Source organism: Hemiscyllium ocellatum, chromosome 3, assembly GCF_020745735.1.
Source record: "Hemiscyllium ocellatum isolate sHemOce1 chromosome 3, sHemOce1.pat.X.cur, whole genome shotgun sequence".
In the NCBI taxonomy this organism is placed as follows: domain Eukaryota; kingdom Metazoa; phylum Chordata; class Chondrichthyes; order Orectolobiformes; family Hemiscylliidae; genus Hemiscyllium; species Hemiscyllium ocellatum.
Window position 1 is genome coordinate 11,727,209 of NC_083403.1, and position 22,683 is coordinate 11,749,891.

The window sequence follows — 22,683 nt, forward strand, 5'->3', positions numbered from 1 at the left end:
TGTTCCTGGCAGTGTTCCTGACAGTGCCCCTGACAGTGCCCCTGACAGTGCCCCTGGCAGTGTTCCTGGCAGTGCTCCGGCAGTGCCCTGGCAGTGTTCCTGATAGTGTTCCTGACAGTGCCCCTGGCAGTGTTCCCGGCAGTGTTCCTGACAGTGTTCCCGGCAGTGTTCCCGACAGTGTTCCTGACAGTGCCCCTGGCAGTGTTCCTGGCAGTGTTCCTGACAGTGCCCCTGGCAGTGTTCCTGACAGTGCCCCTGACAGTGTTCCTGGCAGTGTTCCTGACAGTGCCCCTGTCAGTGCCCCTGGCAGTGTTCCTGACAGTGCCCCTGGCAGTGTTCCTGTCAGTGCCCCTGACAGTGTTCCTGGCAGTGTTCCTGACAGTGCCCCTGACAGTGCCCCTGGCAGTGTTCCTGACAGTGCCCCTGGCAGTGTTCCTGACAGTGCCCTGACAGTGCCCCTGACAGTGTTCCTGACAGTGCCCCTGACAGTGCCCCTGACAGTGTTCCTGGCAGTGCCCCTGACAGTGTCTCTGACAGTCCCCCTGACAGTGTTCCTGGCAGCGCCCCTGACAGTGCTCCTGACAGTGCCTCTGACAGTGCCCCTGACAGTGTTCCTGACAGTGCCCCTGACAGTGCCCCTGACAGTGCCCTGGCAGTGCAGACTGTCTGAATGGCTAATTTGGAACAGCACAGAACTTCCTGCAGACACCCAGCATCTGTGGGAAGGAAGCAGTGGCTCTTCATCAGAATTGGACCTGAAATGTTCAAACTCGACTTCCTTCTCACAGATGCTGCTAGAGCTGGTGAATTTCTCCAGTAATCTCTGCCTTTGTTTCAGGTCTCCAGCATCCCCCAGTTCCTTGTGTTATTTCTGTTGGAGGACCTGTCTGAGGGAGGTAGGAGATGAAGGCTGAGACCGTTTAACAAAAAGGATATGAAATGAGTTGGCCGTGCGTTCTTCTCCTGGTCTCTGTCGGGGTGGGTCGGGAGCTGGGTGGGGCTGGAACTCAGAGGGTACTGGGAGGTTGAGAGCAGGCTGCCTGACCTGTATCTTACTGAAGCACATTTGTTGAGGTAGTCGTTATGTTACAGTAGACACGTGTTAAAGCCACGGTCACCTATTGATGGTGTACTTTGCTGTCAGAGGATGGAAGAGCCACTCAAAAGGAGATGGAGTTTAATCTCGCAGTTGGCATGCAGCCACCATCTCCTGCAGACAACACACAGGATTGCTTATCTCGCCACCGTCGCAATCTGTTGCAACCCGATGTTGTCGTTTGCCTTATTCCTTCTGAAGAAATTCAGGCGGCTGAAAGGTTTCTCTGTTTTCCTTTTGGCTTCTTGTGAAATTTGATCGGTCAGTCTGTCTAAGATCCACTGGTGGTCCTGTGGGTCTTCTGGCCAGCGCATGTACTGCCTGTTCTGGATGTAGGCCCGGATGGGCTTGTACTTCATCAGCTGGTAATCAGGGAGCCGACCAACCACCAACACAACCATCACTTCCCTCAGTTCATGGAAAAGGCGACTCTGTGCGATATTGAAGGCTTCCACACACCAGCCGTCCTTCAGGAACTGCCTGGTCACAATGCAGACCGTTTTCTTACTGCTCCAGATGGCGTCGCGGATGTTTGTGATATGATCCTCACCAGGAATGAAGTCACGGTCTTCAAAGCACATTTGAAGCCTGCTCTTCCCATTGAACTGAGAGTCCAAAAACTGCAGAAGGGAATCCTTCACCCACTCAATGTCATTCCTACTGAAACAGAGGTAGGCATCAAACCTGTAGTCCTTCCCTTCCCCGTCTCCCCTCTGACCATTAATGAGCTTGGTTGTTGTTCTCTTGTACCAGATGAAGAACAAACCTCTGCCGTGATTGTAGAGAAGAACACAGGAGATGAGAATCAGTAACGTGGTCGTGAAGACGACAAAGAGAGCAAATTGTATCGGCTCTACATTAGCATCTTCGTCACACCCATCAGTGTTTAGAAAAATAAGAGGTACCCCTTGTAAATTTTCTGGACACACAGTACATCTCTGTTAATGGTTCTGCCAAGACCACCTCAGTGCTATTTAGCCATTCGATAAAGGCCCTGAGACTACACTCGCAGATGAATTGGTTTTCCCTCAAGTCCAAGTGACTCACAAAACTGAACACATCTGGACTGGGTGAGATGAGACGGTTTTTAGATAGGTCGAGAGTTTCAAGAGAACCAGGAAACAGATCCTGACTGAGCTGGGTCAGAGAGTTCGATGATAAATTGAGTCTCTTCAGAGAATCCAAACCTTTAAAAATACCTTGGGGGAGGTGGGTGAGATAGTTCTGGTTGAGAAGAAGGACAGTTAGGTTAGTCAGGTTATGGAACACTTCCCAGCACTGCTTCGATATCCAGACCAACTCGAGGAAGTTACTGGACAGGTCCAGGTGGATTAAGTGGTTGTTTTTTGGAATGATATCAGTCCGGCCAGGTGTGCACATCGAGATACGGTTTTCCCTCAACAAAAGATGCTTCACAAAAGGAAGGTGCATGATCGTATAGAAAACATTGAGGTTGGAAAAGGCATTGTTCGAGAAATCAAGAAAGGTACTCATGGAAAGTGCCTCCAGGCCATAAACTGTTGTGAGTCGGTTCAGACCCACTAAGAAATAAGTCATTTTTGGGAGATAGTGAAAGCCGGAAATAACCGAGAGTGCGTTGTCCCGAAGATTCAATGTCGTCAGCTGATCCAGTCCATGGAACGAATCATGTTGAATGATTCCAATGTGGTTGTGTTGCAAATCAATTAAGGTGACATTCCTCAGATCTTCGAAGGCCGATGAGTAGATCTCCCCCAGTAGATTGAAGGAAAGGTTTAAGTGGAGAAGGGAGTCAAGGCCAAAGAATGCGTTCTTTTCAATCTGATTGATCTTGTTGAAAGATAATGTAAGTACCTGTAAGGAAGGTAAGTGTGAAAATACTTGGGTTACAAGTGTAAAGATGGAGCCGTGGGACATATCCAGATTCAGAACAGAACTGTCACTGAGACCAACCAGTGTCTGCTTGTTTGGATCTTCTATGTTATGAAAACCAAATGAACTCCCAACGGTGGACAGATATTGCATCTTCAGGTGGATAATTAGTGTTCCTTTCATAGCTATAAACATCTTCTCTAGCTGATGGACATTAAGGGCAATTCCTGAAATGTCCAACGTGTACAGCAATATGTCCTTGAAAGGATTGCCACACTGTTTCCAATCAAAGCTTTCATTTATGTACAAGAGTCTGTATGAGGAGATGCTGAATGTTTTAAAATATCTCGGTCGGACATTGTCCAGATCACTCTGACAAATCTGGCGAATGTCATTTGCCTTAAAATGAACATTGCTCAAAGCGTTCAGGTTGGCAAATGTTGAATCTGGTATGATTTGTTTTATTTTGTTTCCATCAAGACTGAGGGTGTGCAGTGAGGTTAAATATTTAAAATATCCACGTTGCAGGATCGAGTCAGTCAGACCGTTGTGGTCAAGATAAAGGATTTCCAGTTTGTGTAGCCCAGCAAATGCCTCCACGTCCAGGTCTAATTCTTTATTTCCTCCCAGATCGAGGTAAATCAGATTGGGAAGGTTGGTAAATGCTCTTGCTCCAACACGCATTGGTGGCTCTGTCTGTAATCCAATTAAGAGAATCTGGAGCTGAGCGAGTGACTGAGAAAATGATGTCTCTTCAATAAGCCTGATCCTGTTTTGGATTAAGTTGAGCTGGACGATGTCTGTTGGCACTTGGGGGATCTCAGTAAAATTGCGATTCACACAAATCAGGTTATTCTGGTCCCTAGAGCAAGATTTGATGGAAGGTTTCAGAGCTACAGTGAAAGCTGCAAGGAGGCATAGAAACAAGAACAGCATGATGGTGTCCTATTAAAGAGAAAAGACAGATTACTGGTTAACAATTGCTCAAGAAATCATCAACCTTTGATAATAGGTGGGATTACACATTACCACCTCGCATTAACCTTGGCTGTTCTGATCACAGAAACATAGATTAGATTACTTACAGTGTGGAAACAGGCCCTTTGGCCTAACAAGTCCACACCGACCCTCCAGACAGCAACCCACCCAGACCCATTCCCTCTACACCTAACCCTACGGGCAGTTTAGCATAGCCAATTCACCTAACCTACACAGAGTGTGGAGTCCACACAGGGAGTCCACCTGGACGTGGAGGCATTTGCTGGGCTACACAAATTGGAATTCCTTTATCTTGACCACAACGGTCTGACTGACTCGATCCTGCAACGTGGATATTTTAAATATTTAACCTCACTGCACACCCTCAGTCTTGATGGAAACAAAATAAAACAAATCATACCAGATTCAACATTTTCCAACCTGAACACAGGGTGGGAATTGAACCCAGGTCTCTGGCGCTGTGAGGCAGCAGTGCTAACCACTGTGCCACCGTGCCGCCCTTTATGGTACCATTAGGATTGGCCATTTGGCTCTGTGAGCTAGCCCCCTGTTAGTCACCATTCCCTTGCTCCTTGGTCACCTTGTAAAATTTCCTTCCCAAGTCCAAACTCTCTTCTGGAGGTTATTATTGAATCTGTTTCAGCCAACCTTTATAACACAACTCACTGAGGAAGGAGCCATTTCTCCAGAGTTTCCAAAGAATGAGCGATGATCTGATTCAAGCCTCAGGTTCTGTAGTGGGGGTTCACAGGATAGTTGTGGAGAGATTGTTGCTGCTGCTCAGGGAATATTGAACACAGAAGGAACCAACCAATTCAGACTGGTGGAGGAAAAATTACTTGGAATTCTCTACCCCAGCTGTTTATGGATTACTCCAGCAGTGAAAACATTTAAGACTGAGATAGGTGGATTTTTGTTCTGTCGTGGGATATGGGGACTGGGCCGTAAGGTGGTGTTAACGTACACCAAAGCTTCCATTTTAAATGGGGAAGCGGACCTGGGCTATTTGGCCAATTGCTCCTATTTCTTGTGTTCCTATATTCCCTCAGTGACCTCTCATTCTTTTGCTAATCTATGTCTTCTGGTTAGTTCTGCACTCGCTCTCTAATGCCTGGATATCTTTTATAAAGTGTGGATCACAGAATTCTACACAATACTACAGCAGAGGCCTGTTTTCCTTGTAGCATCAGAATTCCCTGTCCCAAACTTCCTGTTCCCTTCAAATTCCCCAAGCATTTTGTCAGCTCCTAAACCGGTGTCCACCTTTCCCCAGGCTCCCTATTGGATCCCTGCAGACAGCTTCCAACCCCTGCCTCAGTTCATCTTATTAAAGTCACAATAAACACTGGAGGGGAACTGCTGCCCAGTTAGACTTCCCCATACTGTCTTTCCCAGCCTGACAGGGCTAAATACAACATCCTCCTCATTGCTTTAGCACCGTCAATCGAGATGAGGACACCGTACCCAGCCAGTTCCATTCTGACTGAAATAATCCCAGCCATGAGTATCATTTGTCTGTGTTGGGAGCACAACTATTCATGTTAAACATTAACCATCTGGACCAAGGAGCTAAGGCCATTGTTGCTACATTTGCAGATGACACAAAGAGAGGTGGATTAGATTCCCTACAGTGTGGAAACAGGCCCTTCGGCCCAACCAGTCCACACCGACCCTCCGAAGAGTAACCGACTTCCCACTGAATAATGCACCTAATACAATGGGCAATTCCCCTGACCTGCACATCTTTGGGGTGTGGGGAAAAACCAGAGCACCCAGAGGAAACCCACGCAGGCACAGGGAGAATGTGCAAACTCCATACAGAGAGTCGCCCGAGGTGGGGATTGAACCCAGGTCCCTGGCACTGTGAGGCAGCAGTGCTAACCACTGAGCCACCCTTGGAGGGGCAGGTAGTGTTGAGGAAGCATGGAGACTGTAGAAGACCTTAGACAGGCTTGGAGAGTGAGCAAGGGAGTGGCAGGTGGAGTATAATGTGCGAAAGTGTGAGGTTATCTATACAAGTAGGAGGAATAGAGCCATTGACTGTTTTCTAGTGGCACGGTGGCTCAGTGGTTAGCACTGCTGCCTCACAGCGCCAGGGAGCCAGGTTCAATTCCACCCTCGGGCGACTCTCTGTGTGGAGTTTGCACATTGGGTTTCCTCTGGATCTCCTCCCACAGTCCAACAACGTGCAGATTCGGGGAATTGGCCAACTTAAATGGCCCATAGTGTTCAGGGATGTGTAGGTTAGGTGCATTAATCAGGGGTAAATATAGCGTAGGGGAATGGGTCTGGGTGGGTTACTCTTGTTGGGCCGAAGGGCCTGTTTCCACACTGTAGGGAATCTAATCTAAACAGGGAAAGGCTTCAGAAATCTCAATCGCATTTGAGTGCCCTCAAAGTTGGTGAGTCTCCTACTGTTGCAGGCTGTGCGTACCACACCCCTACTACTCTCTGTAACTACCTCGGACATCTGTCTGATACCTATCACATGATCTGGGCTGGTGGTGTATTGGAGAAACCTTTGCTCGTTCCTCAGTGTTTGGATTCAGATCTCAGACTATCTGTCTAGTTTACAGTTTGATAGTTCTCCACTTCCTCAATCGTCATGGATCTCTTTAATTTATTATGAACTGGGCCAGACCCCCTCAAAACACTTCAAGAAAGTAGCCCGGACCCTAACTTTGTGAGTTGTTTTTAGCAGGGGGAGAGTGGATATTCCAGGAGCGATGCAGCTGGTCCAACCACTTCGTTTGAAATAAAACAGAATTTATTTACAAGATTACTGAATGAAACACAAACAAATCAGAACAGGATATAGAATAACGTAACCTATTCGAAAAGCCAACTGACCATCCCAACGTAATGTTGCTGTTCCAAATACTTGCAATATTCGCCACAAACACCCCTTGGTACCAAAGGTAAAATCAAAGCCAGGGTTTTGCAGAAGAAAGAGAGATGACAGAGACATTCAGCCTGGAACACCTTCCTCCATGGAGCGGACTCTTGGACCAGCAGCCTCACAAACTGACTGACTGCTTTCTCTGAACAGCCAGACTGCAAAAACCAAACCAAACCAAACCAAACCACACCAAACCAAACCAAACCAAACCAAACTAAACCAAACCACACCAAACTAAACCAAACCAAACCAAACCAAACTAAACCAAACCAAACCACACCAACCCAAACCAAACTAAACTAAACCAAATCACACCAAACCAAACCAAACTAAACTAAACTAAACTAATCCAAACTGAAAATGTGTTGCTAGTTAAAGCACAGCAGGTTAGGCAGCATTCAAGGAAAAGGTAATTCGATGTTTCGGGCCAGAGCCCTTACGTCAAATTTCCTGTTCCTTGGATGCTGCCTAACCTGCTGCGCTTTAACCAGCAACACATTTTCAGCTCTGATCTCCAGCATCTGCAGACCTCACTTTTTAAACTAATCCAAACCAGAGTAAAGCTGAGCTGGGAGAACTGGCCTTCCCCCTTCCCCATGACTGAGATCAGGGACTGAGATCAGACAGACAGAGAGTGAGATCAGACTGACAGTGAGTGAGATCAGACAGACAGAGAGTGAGGTCAGACTGACAGGGAGTGAGGTCAGACTGACAGGGAGTGAGATCAGACTGACAGGGAGTGTGAGATCAGACTGACTGGAATGTGATCAGAGTCACAATGAGTGAGATCAAACTGACAGGGACTCAGTGGATGTGATCTATTTGGACTTCAGTAAGGTTCCCCATGGGTGACTGATTAGCAAGGTTAGATCTCACGGAATACAGGGAGAACTAGCCATTTGGATACAGAACTGGCTCAAAGGTAGAAGACAGAGGGTGGTGGTAGAGGGTTGTTTTTCAGACTGGAGGTCTGTGACCAGTGGAGTGCCACAAGGATCAGTGCTGGGTCCTCTACTTTTTGTCATTTACATAAATGATTTGGATGTGAGCATAAGAGGTACAGTTAGTAAGATTGCAGATGACACCAAAATTAGAGATATAGTGACAGCGAAGAGGGTTACCTCAGATTACAACAGGATCTGGACCAGATGGGCCAATGGGCTGAGAGGTGGCAGATGGAGTTTAATTCATATAAATGTGAGGTGCTGCATTTTGGGAAAGCAAATCTTAGCAGGACTTATACACTTAATGGTAAGGTCCTCAGGAGTGTTGCTGAACAAAGAGACCTTGGAGTGGAGGTTCATAGCTCCTTGAAAGTGGAGTCGCAGGTAGATAGGATAGTGAAGAAGGCATTTGGTATGCTTTCCTTTATTGGTCAGAGTATTGAGCACAGGAGTTGGAAGGTCATGTTGTGGCTGTACAGGACCTTGGTTAGGCCACTGTTGGAATATTGCGTGCAATTCTGGTCTCCTTCCTATCGGAAAGATGTTGCGAAACTTGAAAGGGTTCAGAAAAGATTTACAAGGATGTTGCCAGGGTTGGAGGATTTGAGCTACAGGGAGAGGCTGAACAGGCTGGGGCTGTTTTCCCTGGAGCGTTGGAGACTGAGGGGTGACCTTATAGATGTTTATAAAATTATGAGGGGCATAGATAGGGTAAATAGGCAAAGTCTTTTCCCTGTGATCGGGGAGTCCAGAATTAGAGGGGATAGTTTTAGGGTGAAAGGAGAAAGATATAAAAGAGACCTAAGGGGCAACTTTTTCACACAGAAGGTGGTACGTGTCTGTAATGAGCTGCCAGAGGATGTGATGGAGGCTGGTACAATTACAACATTTAAGAGGCATTTGGATGGGTATATGAATGGGAAGGGTTTGGAGGGATATGGGCGGGGTGCTGGCAGGTGGGACTAGATTGGGTTGGGATATCTGGTCGACATGGACGAGTTGGACCTAGGGGTCTGTTTTCATGCAATACATCTCTATGACTCTATGAGATCAGACTGACAGAGAGATCAGAGTCACAATGAGTGAGATCAGACTGACAGGGACTGAGATCAGAATGACACTGATTGAGATCAGACTGACAGAGAGTGAGATCAGACTGACAGGGAGTGAGATCAGACTGACAGAGACTGAGATCAGACTGACAGTGAGTGAGATCAGACTGACAGAGAGTGAGATCAAACTGACAGGGTGTGAGATCAGACAGACAGGGAGTGTGATCAGACTGACAGTGAGTGAGATCAGACTGACAGTGAGTGAGATCAGACTGACAGGGAGTGAGATCAGACAGACAGGGAGTGAGATCAGACTGACAGAGAGTGAGATCAAACTGACAGGGTGTGAGATCAGACAGACAGGGAGTGTGATCAGACTGACAGTGAGTGAGATCAGACTGACAGTGAGTGAGATCAAACTGACAGGGTGTGAGATCAGACAGACAGGGAGTGAGATCAGACTGACAGTGAGTGAGATCAGACTGACAGTGAGTGAGATCAGACTGACAGAGAGTGAGATCAGACTGAAAGTGAGTAACATCAAACTGACAGGGTGTGAGATCAGACAGACAGGGAGTGAGATCAGACTGACAGGGAGTGAGATCAGACTGACAGAGAGTGAGATCAGACTGACAGTGAGTGAGATCAGACTGACAGAGAGTGAGATCAGACTGACAGTGAGTGAGATCAGACTGACAGAGAGTGAGATCAGACTGAAAGTGAGTAACATCAAACTGACAGGGAGTGAGATCAGACTGACAGGGAGTGAGATCAGACTGACAGAGAGCGAGATCAGACTGACAGAGAGTGAGATCAGACTGACAGAGAGTGAGATCAGACAGACAGTGAGTGAGATCAGACTGACAGTGAGTGAGATCAGACTGACAGAGACTGAGATCAGACTGACAGAGAGTGAGATCAGACTGACAGGGTGTGAGATCAGACTGACAGGGAGTGAGATCAGACTGACAGTGAGTGAGATCAGACTGACAGAGACTGAGATCAGACTGACAGAGAGTGAGATCAGACTGACAGTGAGTGAGATCAGACTGACAGGGAGTGAGATCAGACTGACAGTGAGTGAGATCAGACTGACAGAGACTGAGATCAGACTGAGAGAGAGTGAGTTCAGACTGGCAGAGAGTGAGATCAGAGTCACAGTGAGATCAGACTGACAGGGAGTGAGATCAGACTGACAGGGACTGAGATCTGACTGACAGGGAGTGAGATCAGACTGACAGTGAGTGAGATTAGAGTCACAGTGAGATCAAACTGACAGGGAGTGAGATCAGACTGACAGTGAGTGAGATCAGAGTCACAGTGAGATCAAACTGACAGGGAGTGAGATCAGACTGACAGTGATTGAGTTCAGACTGAGAGAGAGTGAGATCTGACTGACAGGGAGTGAGATCAGACTGACAGTGAGTGAGATCAGACTGACAGGGAGTGAGATCAGACTGACAGTGAGTGAGATCAGAGTCACAGTGAGATCAAACTGACAGGGAGTGAGATCAGACTGACAGTGATTGAGTTCAGACTGAGAGAGAGTGAGATCAGACTGACAGTGAGTGAGATCAAACTGACAGTGAGTGAGATCAGACAGACAGGGAGTGAGATCAGACTGACAGTGATTAAGATCAGGAAGGTAAAAACAATGACTGCAGATGCTGGAAACCAGATTCTGGATCAGTGGTGCTGGAAGAGCACAGCAGTTCAGGCAGCATCCGAGGAGCAGTAAAATCGCCATTTCGGGCAAAAGCCCTTCATCAGGATTAAAGGCAGAGAGCCTGAAGGGTGGAGAGATAAGCTAGAGGAGGGTGGGGGTGGGGACAGAGTAGCATAGAGTACAATAGGTGAGTGGGGGAGGGGATGAAGGTGATAGGTCAGGGAGGAGAGGGTGGAGTGGATAGGTGGAAAAGGAGCTAGGCAGGTAGGACAAGTCCGGACAAGTCATGGGGACAGTGCTGAGCTGGAAGTTTGGAACTAGGGTGAGGTGGGGGAAGGGGAAATGAGGAAACTGTTGAAGTCCACATCGATGCCCTGGGGTTGAAGTGCTCCGAGGCAGAAGATGAGACGTTCTTCCTCCAGGCGTCTGGTGGTGAGGGAGCGGCGGTGAAGGAGGCCCAGGACCTCCATGTCCTCGGCAGGGTGGGCGGGGGAGCTAATGTTGGGCCACGGGGCGGTGTGGTTGATTGGTGCGGGTGTCCCGGAGATGTTCCATAAAGCGTTCTGCTAGGAGGCGTCCAGTCTCCCCAATGTAGAGGAGACTGCATTGGGAGCAATGGATACAATAAATGATATTCGTGGATGTGCAGGTAAAACTTTGATGGATGTGGAAGGCTCCTTTAGGGCCTTGGATAGAGGTGAGGGAGGAGGTATGGGCACAGGTTTTACAGTTCCTGCAGTGGCAGGGGAAGGTGCCAGGATGGGAGGGTGGGCTGTAGGGGGGCGTGGTCCTGACCAGGTTGTCACGGAGGGAACGGTCTTTGCGGAAGGCAGAAAGGGGTGGGGAGGGAAATATATCCCTGGGGGTGGGGTCTTTTTGGAGGTGGCGGAAATGTCAGTGGATGATTTGGTTTATGCAAAGGTTGGTGGGGTGGAAGGTGAGCACCAGGGGCGTTCTGTCCTTGTTACGGTTGGAGGGGTGGGGTCTGAGGGCGGAGGTGCGGGATGTGGACGAGATGCATTGGAGGGCATCTTTAACCACGTGGGAAGGGAAATTGCGGTCTCTAAAGAAGGAGGCCATCTGGTGTGTTCTATGGTGGAACTGGTCCTCCTGGGAGCAGATACGGCAGAGGCAGAGGATTGGGAAAACGGGATGGCATTTTTGCAAGAGGTAGGGTGGGAAGAGGTATAATCCAGGTAGCTGTGGGAGTCAGTGGGTTTGTAAAAAATGTCAGTGTCAAGTCGATCGTCATTAATGGAGATAGAGAGGACCAGGAAGGGGAGGGAGGTGTCAGAGATGATCCAGGTAAATTTAAGGTCAGGGTGGAATGTGTTGGTGAGGTTGATGAATTGCTCAACCTCCTCGCGGGAGCACGAGGTGGCGCCATTGCAGTCATCAATGTAGCAGAGGAAGAGGTGGGGAGTGGTGCCGGTGTAATAACGGAAGATCAACTGTTCTACGTAGCCAACAAAGAGACAGGCATAGCTGGGGCCCATACGTGTGCCCATGGCTACCCCTTTGGTCTGGAGGAAATGGGAGGATTCAAAGGCGAAATTGTTAAGGGTGAGGACCAGTTCGGCCAAACGAATGAGAGTGTTGGTGGAAGGGTACAGTTGGGGACGTTGGGAGAGGAAGAAATGGAGGGCTTGGAGTCCCTGGTCATGGCGGATGGAGGTATAGAGGGATTGGATATCCATGGTGAAGATGAGGCGTTGGGGGCCGGGGAAACGGAAGTCTTGGAGGAGGTGGAGGGTGTGGGTGGTGTCTCGAACGTATGTGGGGAGTTCCTGGACTAGGGGGGATAGGACAGTGTCGAGGTAGGGAGAGATGAGTTCAGTGGTGCAGGAGCATGCTGAGACAATGGGTCGGCCAGGGTGGTCAGGCTTGTGGATTTTGAGAAGGAGGTAGAACCGGGCAGTGCGGGGTTCCCGGACTATGAGGTTGGAAGCTGTGGGTGGGAGATCTCCTATCAGGCTGACAGAGAGTCAGGTTGGTTCAGTCCACAAAGAGATGAATCAAGCTGAGGAAATGTCACTAACTGGAAGGTAAGTGGAAATTGCTCATGAACTGCTGCCGGTCTCGCAGTATCTGGGGAGAGAGAGCAGAGTCAATGTTTTAATGGTCACTGGACCCTGTGCTTTCTCTCTGTGGATCTGACCTTACCTGTTGGCTTCCTCCTGCTGTTTCCGTTTCGGATTTCCAACACTCGCTGTTGTTCGTTTTTAAATTGACAGCAAGTGAATCCGGAATGAGAACCGGCCCTTCGATTCTCCCAGATCTCTCTCCCTCTCTCTCTGACAATCTGTCTGTCTCTCTCTCTGACACTCAGGTAGAGAAATGTTCAGACCGTGAAGTGCCCAGCCTGAACCACTGAAAAATGAGGACGTGGTGTTTTACTGACCTTTCCGGTGAGCTCCAGGATCGAGCTGCAGACTCTGAGGCACTGATTCCTGTACTCATTCCCAATGACTGGTAATGCCAGCCAGTGTGGGCACACAGTGTGAAATCATCCCACAGTCTCTCCGACAGTCACAGAGTCCCCACAGTCTCTCCTACAGTCACAGAGTCCCCACAGTCTCTCCTACAGTCACAGAGTCCCCACAGTCTCTCCCACAGATAGAGTCCCCACAGTCTCTCCCACAGTTAGTGTCCCCACAGTCTCTCCCACAGTTACAGAGACCCCACAGTCTCTCCCACAGTTACAGTGTCCCCACAGTCTCTCCCACATTTACTTCTGCCACAGTCAGAGTCCCTCCCACACCAGGCTGAATGCCTGACACTGACAATAGGTTCTGGGTGACTTCCCACCACAGTCAGACTGTGCTCCGAACACAGACAAGACAACAGTCTGAATCCCTCCTGCAGTCAGTCCCAGCCCACTCACCATCAGACTGAGTTCCCCACTACTGTCAAACAGATCGTCTGACCCTCGAACAAAACGGTCAGATTGCGGAGCCCGACCACATTCAGACTAAATCCCTGGTCAGGCAGTCTTACAGCGATAAGGTGGGGACCAAGTCTGGGTGGGTTGCTCTTTGGAAATTTGGTGTGTGACTCAATGGGCCAAATGTCCCATTTCATACGGTAGGGATTCTACACAGACCGAGCACCTCCCACACAGTCCCGGGAAGTTATGAACAAAGGGCCGGAAGAGGCCATTTGGCCCCTTGAGCCCATTCTGCTATTCAGGAGGATCATGGCTGAACTGATGGTGACCTTATCTCCACCTCCATCTCTATTCCTGACAATATAGGGGGTAAATCTAACCCAGCCTTAAAATGTACTCACTGACTAACCCTCCTGTAATCTGGGAACTGAATTCCATAACAAAACAATCTTCAGAGGGAAAGCTTCTCAACATCATCATGAAAATGTTCTCCTATCTAATACTGCTTGGACAACTAAGGTTTTGAAATGTTGTGGGAAAATGAGGTCGATGATCTCTGCTATTTCTGGAAAAAAGCATCCCGTTGAGTTTAGGGTGAAAAATGCTTCTTTTTCTGATGGAACGGTTTAAAACTAATGGAATGTCACAGAGTCAGTACAGGGGCCATAATTGTCTAAAAAAAATGTGAATGACTTGGGTGAGGAAAGTGAATGTACTTTCTCCAATGTGGCAGTTGTTAGAGATAGAGACGGGTTAAGTGAATGGGACAAACCCTGGCATGTGGAAGTTAATGTGGGGAAATGGGAGGGTATGCGTTTTGGCGGGAAAAAGGGAAACTGAATATTATTTAAAGGAAGAAAAACTGCAAACAGCTTCAGAGCCGAGAGATTTGAGAATCCTTGTTCATCAATCACAAAAAGCTAGGATCCAATTTCAGGCAGCCAGTGCTCGCCTTTATTCCAAAGGAGAGGGGGATCTAAGGCCATGGGGGTTTTGTTAAACCAATACAAGGCACTAGACAGACCAGAGCTGGGAACAGATTGAATGCTCTTGTCTAAGGGAAGGTACACTGACATTAACTACAGCCCAGGGAATGTTCACTCGGACTGACCCTGGACATGGGAGAGCTATCGTAAGAGACATTGAGGAGATTAGCCCTGCACTGGTTTGAGTAGAGAATAATGAGAAATGACCTTATTGAAACCGATAAGATTCTTCAGAGATTGATGGGTTAGAAATGGAAAGGTTGTTTTGTGGTCTGGGTATTTACCCAGAGAATGCTGGTGAATCAGCAACTCTGGCAGAGTCTGGAAGCCAGACTGGAAATGTTAGCTCTGAGTTTCCCCAGCGTGTGTTAGTTTCAGATGCCCAGCCTCTGCAGTATTTTAAGAGAAAGTGAGGACTGCAGATGCTGGAGATCAGAGCTGAAAATGTGTTCATTTTCCTGAAGAAGGGCTCATGCCCGAGACGTCGATTCTCCTGCTCCTTGGATGCTGCCTGACCTGCTGCGCTTTTCCAGCAACACATTTTCAGCTCTGCAGTATTTTGCCTTATTCTGGTATTTCTATTTCATACAACCCTCCAGATGGAGACCCATCAATGTATCTTTCTATTCTTTCCCTCTCACACATTCACCTAGTCTGCCCTTGAATGTACCAGTCTTACTCACTCTAACCAACCATGTTGACAGAGTTTCACGTTCTAACCAGCTCTGGATAAACAGTGCCTCCGAACACAAAGCTCACTAGCTCAGACTGAGAGGATGTGGGAGTTTGGATCGATTCACTGAGGGTCAGTTTTATCCACGTGCAGTACCTGTGTAAAAACATTTTCCGTCAGGTCAAATAATCTGTGTCTGGTTCTTAACTTTTGGCTAAATAAGCCCCTGGAGATAAACAGGACAGAGAGGCTGAAGGAGGGCTCATGCCCGAAACGTCGATTCTCCTGCTCCTTGGATGTTGCCTGACCTGCTGTGCTTTTCCAGCTCTCAATGCAGATTAAACATTGCAACAGTCCGTGCCTCAGTCACTAATCAGGCTGAGGGGTCAGTCCCAGGTTTCTTATTGTTGTGGTTCTGTTCGCCGAGCTGGAAGTTTTTGCTGCAAACGTTTCGTTCCCTGGCTAGGGAACATCATCAGTGCTGTTGGAGCCTCCTGTGAAGCGCTGCTTTGATGTTTCTTCCGGTATTTATCGTGGTTTGTTCTTGCCGCTTCCGGGTGTCAGGTTGAAGATTTGTAATCTTCAGGTTTCTTAATTTAGGTGAAACAGGATGGAACTTATCACTGGCTTCTTCAACTAAACTGGCTCTTTCTTTTGATTTCCTCATTTGTGGGATGTGGGTGTCACTGGCCGGACCAGCATTTATTGCCCATCCCTAATTGCCCAGAGGGCAGTTAAGAGTCCAGCACATTGCTGTGGGTCTGGAGTCACATGAAGGTCAGACCAGGTCAGGGTGGCAGATTTCCCTCCTAAGGATATTAGTGAGTGATTGACAATGGGTTCATGGTCATCGCTGGACCCTTAAATCTCTAGCATCTGCCACAGCAAGATTTAAACCAGGGTCCCCAGGACATTACCTGGGCCTCTGCATTCATAGCCAAGTGATAATAACAGAAGTTACACTGAATCCCCAATCAGCTTCTTCCCACATTCCCAGGGAGCCCCCAGAGTGACTGTCCAACCATCGAGAGCAGGCAGACTGGCTAAATGTACTCAGCCTACCCTCAGTACTTTGAGGCCAATGCGACATTATGATTATCCCCTCACTTTGTGAGTTCACCATGACCCAAGGGTGGAGCTGAGGATACACTTGGTCATTATGATTCAGAACAGAGGAGTTGCACAGTTAGATTCAGGCTCTTAGCCTGAATCCTTACCCCAGTTCCACTATTCTGTTGATGTGGAAGCAAAATGTCAGACTGGATCTAGTTTAAATCGAGTTGAACTCCCCTAAGTCCAGCCTGTGGCGAGGTTCTGAAGCCTATCTTTTACCATTGTGTTTGGCTGCAAGTGCGAGCAGGCCAGGAGATAATGACAGTGTTCCCTTCCCACAGTCCATGCTGATGGAGAGAATGGGAGGGAGACGGATGGAGCCAGGTGCCTGAGCTCTGTGTTACATTTTCTCACTTCTGGGCTGTCTGCATCTTCTGTGTTGTTTTGGATTGACACTTGCCGTTTGCAAGTGCCCCTCCAAGTTACTCACTGTGTAGTTCCCTCTTTATAAGGCTGTGTTCAGCTTCAGCACATACACCGCCCCAGCCTGGTGTCACACTGAGATATAGGAGCATGTTATTGGAGGGTCACTCATGGAGTCTGACAGCACAGAAACAGACACTTTACTCCAACCAGTCCATGCTGAACATAATCCTAAAGTGAACCTGCCTGCTCCTGGCCCATATCCCTCTCACCCTTTCCTTTTCATGTATCTCTCCAAATGTCCATCATGTCCTGTCCCTTCAAGTGGTGGTAGGAGAGACACTGTTACTGCTAACGAGTGAGGGGGCAGCATGATGGTGCGAGGGGTTGGTCAGTAATTGGCAGAACAACACTGGGGGGGGCAATAGAGGTGGAAAAGGCTGGGGCGGTGGGACAAAGCACATGGAGCTGAAAGATCCACTACATCAGTGAAAATATGATTTCTGTTTCACAAAGATGTGTTGGCTCTGCCTGACCACCTTGTGACTTCAAGGCAGAGTTAGATTTTGATCTCCAAGGGAGGCAGGGATTGGACATGGAGTTAAGGTTACCGTCAGATCAGCCATAACTAAGCCAGCTGAAAGGGCCAAATAACCTACTGCGGCTGTTCCCACCGTCTCCAGCCTTACCTCCTTCCTGGATATCTTCCACTTGTTTGTTTCAAATTCCAACTGGACCCACCCTCGATTCCTACTCGCTAAGTTAACCACCTTGCAGCCAAAGTACTGGGATTGCAGCTGTATGACCACCTTGTATGAATGTTGACGTGATGCTGCAGCCTGTTGTATTCACAGCGTTAAGGGATCTATGGACGTATAGACCAAGGTCCCTTTGTTCCTCAGTACTCCCCAGGGACTTACCATTCGTTATGTATATCATTCCCTAGTTAGACCTCCATAAATGCAGCACCTCACACTTATAGGAATTAAAGGTTTTATCTGATAGGAATTAAATCCCATCTATTCCTGGTAACATTTCTGTCCAAGGCTTTCATATCTTATCAAGAGTCTGCTGTCTAGAATTGGACACTAGAGAAGAAATAGGAGCAGGAGTAAGCTGTCTAACTCAGCCTTGGATAGATTCAGTGACCCTGCCTCACTGTTCTCTGGGGGAGAGATTCACACAGCCTTACACACCTCCAAAGTAATTCCTCATACCTCAGCCTGAGATGAATGATCCTTTTTTAAACTCTGACCCCTTAGTTTTTGACTCCACCACAAGGAGAACAAATTCTCTCAGTATCAACCCACCACTTCCCCGCAGCATCTTATATGTTTCAATTGATTATCTTCTAAACTCTATTGAGTCCCAGCCCAACCTATTGATTGTTTCCACATACAAAATTCCTTTATCCCAGAAACCAGACTCGTGAAGCTTCTCTGAAATGTTCCTCATGCGACTATATCACTAGGTAGGTAGTGACCAGCAAGAACAATGCAATCATCAGTAGAAAAGATTCATCAAATCATACGCTGAAGAGAAGGTTATCTTTATGTCTGTGAAAGCTTTCTGCAATATCTATGTAGACCAGTAACTTGGCGTCACTGATTTGCAGTTTAATAGAAGGGATCACTTCAAAAATGATGAGGAGAATGTTATTGGAGCTTCTCAATGTGGCTTATTGAGGAGCTGGTCTCTCCATCCTCTGGGCCACGCTGGTATTAAAGCTCCACTCGAGCAGTCTTCCTCCTCTGAATCTATCATCCTTCGCCCTCTATTCCCTTCTCCCTCACAAACTTGCCCAGCTTCCCTGGAAATGCTGTACTATTCACTTTAACCACTCCCTGTAGTAGCGAGTTCCACATGAAATCAGAGTGGGCCATTTGGCCCTTTGTGGAAGACCATGCCTGCTTTGTCTGGTGTCCTAGCCCCAGTTTCCTGTCTGACTCCATGAGGCTTCACATTCCTGTCAATCAAGAACCAACCTAACTCTGTCTACATGCCTTCTGGGGAAGAGGGTTGCATACACTAACAACACTCAGTCAAAAATCCTTCTGGTTTATATCTTCAAAGGGAGATTACTTAATTATGTCCCCTAGCCTTACTCTCCTCCAGATGGGCGGCACGGTGGCACAGTGGTTAGCACTGCTGCCTCACAGCGCCTGAGACCCGGGTTCAATTCCCGCCTCAGGCGACTGACTGTGTGGAGTTTGCATGTTCTCCCCGTGTCTGCGTGGGTTTCCTCCGGGTGCTCCGGTTTCCTCCCACAGTCCAAAGATGTGCAGGTCAGGTAAATTAGCCATGATAAATTGCCCATAGTGTTAGGTAAGGTGTAAATGTAGGGGTATGGGTGGGTTGCGCTTCGGCGGGTCGGTGTGGACTTGTTGGGCCTGTAATCTAATCTAGTATCCATTCTGTCAAGTCCGTTCAAGATCTTATATGTTCCAATGTGATCTGTCTTTCACCTAAACTCTAGTGGGTTTAAGCTAAACCTGTTCCATCCTCCACAAATGCTGCCAAAGCTGCTGGGGTTTTCCAGCAACTTCTGCTCGTGTTTCTGATTTCCAGGGCCTGCAGTTCTTTGGGATTTTTGCCCAAACCTGTTCCATCTTTCTTCACAAGAAAAGTCCTTCATCCCAGGACTGGGTCAAATGAACTTTCTCTGAGCTGCTTCCAAAGCAATGATATTATGTTGAAAATGAGGAGACGAACCTGGACGCAGTAGGTGGTCTCACCAACGCCCTGTACAGCTGCAGTAAAAGTACTCTTCTGTTGTATTCTGGTCCACTTGCAACAAATGACAATATTCCATTTGTGCTCAGGATGGGGAGGTACTTGCGATCAGGGTAATGTCAATGGACATATCCAGAGATGCAGGCTAATATTCGAGGGCAGGGCTTGTATCTCACTTTGCTGATGATGCAATATGAATTCTATATATAATCAGGAATTAAAACAAAAACTCATCTAGTAGTGACCATGTCATCACCAGATTGCTATGTAGGATTAGCCCTGATAACATTATGGAATCTGTCGCCATGGATACAGGCTTGGAGAGGAAGCCTATGAACATAAGGTACAGCAACTGAGGTCTGCTTTCTGGACAATTCTCAGTATGTGATGAAAATTGCACATTAGTGTGGTGAATGTGGATTTGCTGTAGCTTTCCCAATGTTGAGTGATGTTGGGGCTTTATTAGGACATTTGTGACGGTGACCCATCGACATTGCTGTCCTCGAAGGTCTAGGACCCTTTTCATGGTTGCAAAAGCATTTTTCAGACAGGCCTTCCCCCATTCCCTCCTCAGCAACTGGAATTACTGCTGTACCTTTTCTCTAAGTGGCTCCCCTTCCTAATAGAGGCTGTTGGACAGTCAATCATTTGTCTTCACTCATTCACGAGCTGCATTTATTACCCGTCCCTATTTACCCTTGAACTCAGTGGCTTGTTAGATCATTTTGGGGACAATTTAGCATTAACTACATTGCTGTGGGTCTAGAGACACACGCAGGCCAGACTGGGTAATTACAGGACGTCGCAAAGCAGAATCAGATGGGGTTTGGTGACACTGACAATGGCTTCCTAGTCACCCATTCAGCTAGTTTTAAACTCCACATTTCAAATGTCACTACTCTGGTGGAATCTGAACCCATGTCCAGGCTTGAGCCTGGGCCTTTGGAACGTTACTATCACTATGGCACTACCTTCCCCAAACACTCAGTTCACCCTCATCACCAGATGCCATGCCACCTCATCACTGACTTGTACAACACGGGAGGTCATGGCTACATACCAGTGACACACAGCCTTAACAGGAACACAATGTCTGCTGCAGGATTTCACAAGAAAGCTTGTGACAATGTTCACATTTTTTATTCAGTAAAATATAACCACATTTATTGTAGGATATAAAAAGATATATAACATACAAAAGCAGATATAAAAAGAGTTCCCATTTTCGACCTACATTTAAAAACCAAAAGAATTACATTTGGATTGATATTTAATTTGTGGAGAAGTTTGTTGGAGGCCCCTCCCCCACATCCCTCCTCCCTCCCTTTTATCTTAGCCTCTTAGCACACACCCCTCATTCCTGAAGAAGGGCTTATGCCCGAAACGTCGATTCTCCTGCTCCTTGGATGCTGCCTGACCTGCTGCGCGTTTCCAGCAACACATTTTTCAGCTCTGATCTCCAGCATCTGCAGTCCTCACTTTCTCCAAATTCCAACATAGTCCATTTTGGTAAATCAATCCAATAACAGTCTTTAACAAAGGGGCAAGTGAAACAGGGGGTCGCTCACAGTAGAATCACACACAACACAGAATGTTTCACAGTCTTACACTCGTTCATTAACCCTCTTCAGCACGGCTGGGCAACTCACCCAGACCACACAGAGGAGGGAACCCATTGCTGTGTCTCACTGGAATGGGACACTAACTGACACTGGGAAAACCATCGTGATACAGGGAGCAGTATGGTGGGCCCATAGTAAGAGCTGACCTGGGCAGATGTAGAGAGAGGGAGAGTAGCAGACAGACTCCCAGAAGCACAGATGGAACATTATCTGAAGGTGCTGCCTCCCAGCTGCTTGTCTGAGAGATGGAGTGGCTGCAGAAACGAGAGGGAGATGGTGACAGTATCAAAGGATCTTCCTCAGTTTCACTCAAGCATGACTGCCGACACAGGGGCAACACAGTGGCTGAGTGGTTAGCGTTGTTGTCTCACAGCGCCAGGGATCCAGGTTCAATTCCAGCCTCGGGCGACTGTCTGTGTGGAGTTTGCACATTCTTCCCGTGTCTGCGTAGGTTTCCTCTCTCAGTCCACAGATGCGCAGGTCAGGTGAATTGGCCATACTGAATTGCTCACAGTGTTCAGGGATGTGTAGGTTAGGTACATTAGTCAGGGGTAAATATGGGGTAGGGGAATGGGTCTGGATGGATTACTCTTCAGAGGGTTGGTGTGGACTTGTTGGGCCGAAGGGCCTGTTTCCACATTGTAGGGATCCTATGATTCATTCTATAACACACAACATTACTATGATAGCAGTGACCAGGGGTCACAACTTCCAGAATGTCACATAGAAGTGGGATGAAGGGAAACTGCTTTCCTCAGAGTGGTTAGAATTTGGAATGAGCTGCCTGGGAGCGTGGTGCAGGTGGCTTCCGCACGAGAGCTGGATATATATTTGAACGTGATGAATGTAGAGGGCTATGGTGATAGGGCTGGAGAATGGGCCTAGCTGCATAGGCTTTCAGGAGCTGGTACAGACACAATGGGCCAAATGGCCTCCTTCTTTACTGTACAAATCTGACTCTAAAACAACTGCAGAAACAAGACCCAAGTTTTGACTGGAACTATGAGTTTGATTCATTATGGGAGGGGTTATAAAATATAAAAGTCAGGATAAAGCATGGAATCAGTACTAACCCTGAGTTAAAACCACAGTCAGAGTCCTGGGTGCACGACAGGAGAGATGTTAAAGCAATGGGGAAGGTATAGCAGGGAGGAAACTGCTGACGGTCAGGAAATTAAAACATAGACTTAAAGACAAGCTGACTTCATTAAAGCAGAGGAATGGAACAGTTGAACAAGAGGTATCTACAGTTATCAAAGGATGGGACCGAGTAGATTTCAGTGATTGAGAATGAATTGTTCGAGCTGTGGGCTGACAAGGGTCTTAAAGGAAGTGGTTCGTGAGATCATCGACACATAGGCTTTCATTTTCCAAAACTCTCTTGACTCAGGGAAGGTCCATTAGTTTGGAAGATAGTGAATGTAACACCTTCTCAATCGTTCAGAGGAATGACGTGGTGGGGAAGGGCTGGATGGTCTGGTGGCCATCAGAAAATGACACAATGATAGTTTAGAAAGTAAGTCACAAAGAGGACAAGAAGCTGTAAGAAAGATACTGATTGGTTATAAGTGACGAGGCAAAGGAAACTGGCAAATGGAGTATCATGTGGGAAGATGCGAAATTCTCCAACGTTGGCAGGAACAATAAAAAGAAGCATATTATCTGAAAGGTTCGCAATGACAGAGCTGTGAGATGCAGAGGGATCGGGTTGTTCTGCTGAAAAGAGGTTAGTGTGCAGGAACAGCAAGTACGTAGGAAAACTGATAGAATGCTCTCATTTATCATGAAGGGAAATGGAA

At 47.6% G+C, this 22,683-nt stretch overlaps 1 protein-coding gene across 1 annotated transcript in view; it reads right to left on the reverse strand.

Moving 5' to 3' along the window:
• Window positions 1-561: 561 nt before the first annotated feature.
• LOC132835079 (uncharacterized) overlaps window positions 562-22,683 on the reverse strand; it is a 73,501-nt gene continuing 51,379 nt past the window's right edge. Inside the window, 2 exon segments of the mRNA XM_060854372.1 lie at window positions 562-2,020; window positions 2,022-3,892. Coding sequence (XP_060710355.1) covers window positions 1,234-2,020; window positions 2,022-3,892 — 2,658 coding nt within the window. The 3' untranslated portion in view covers window positions 562-1,233.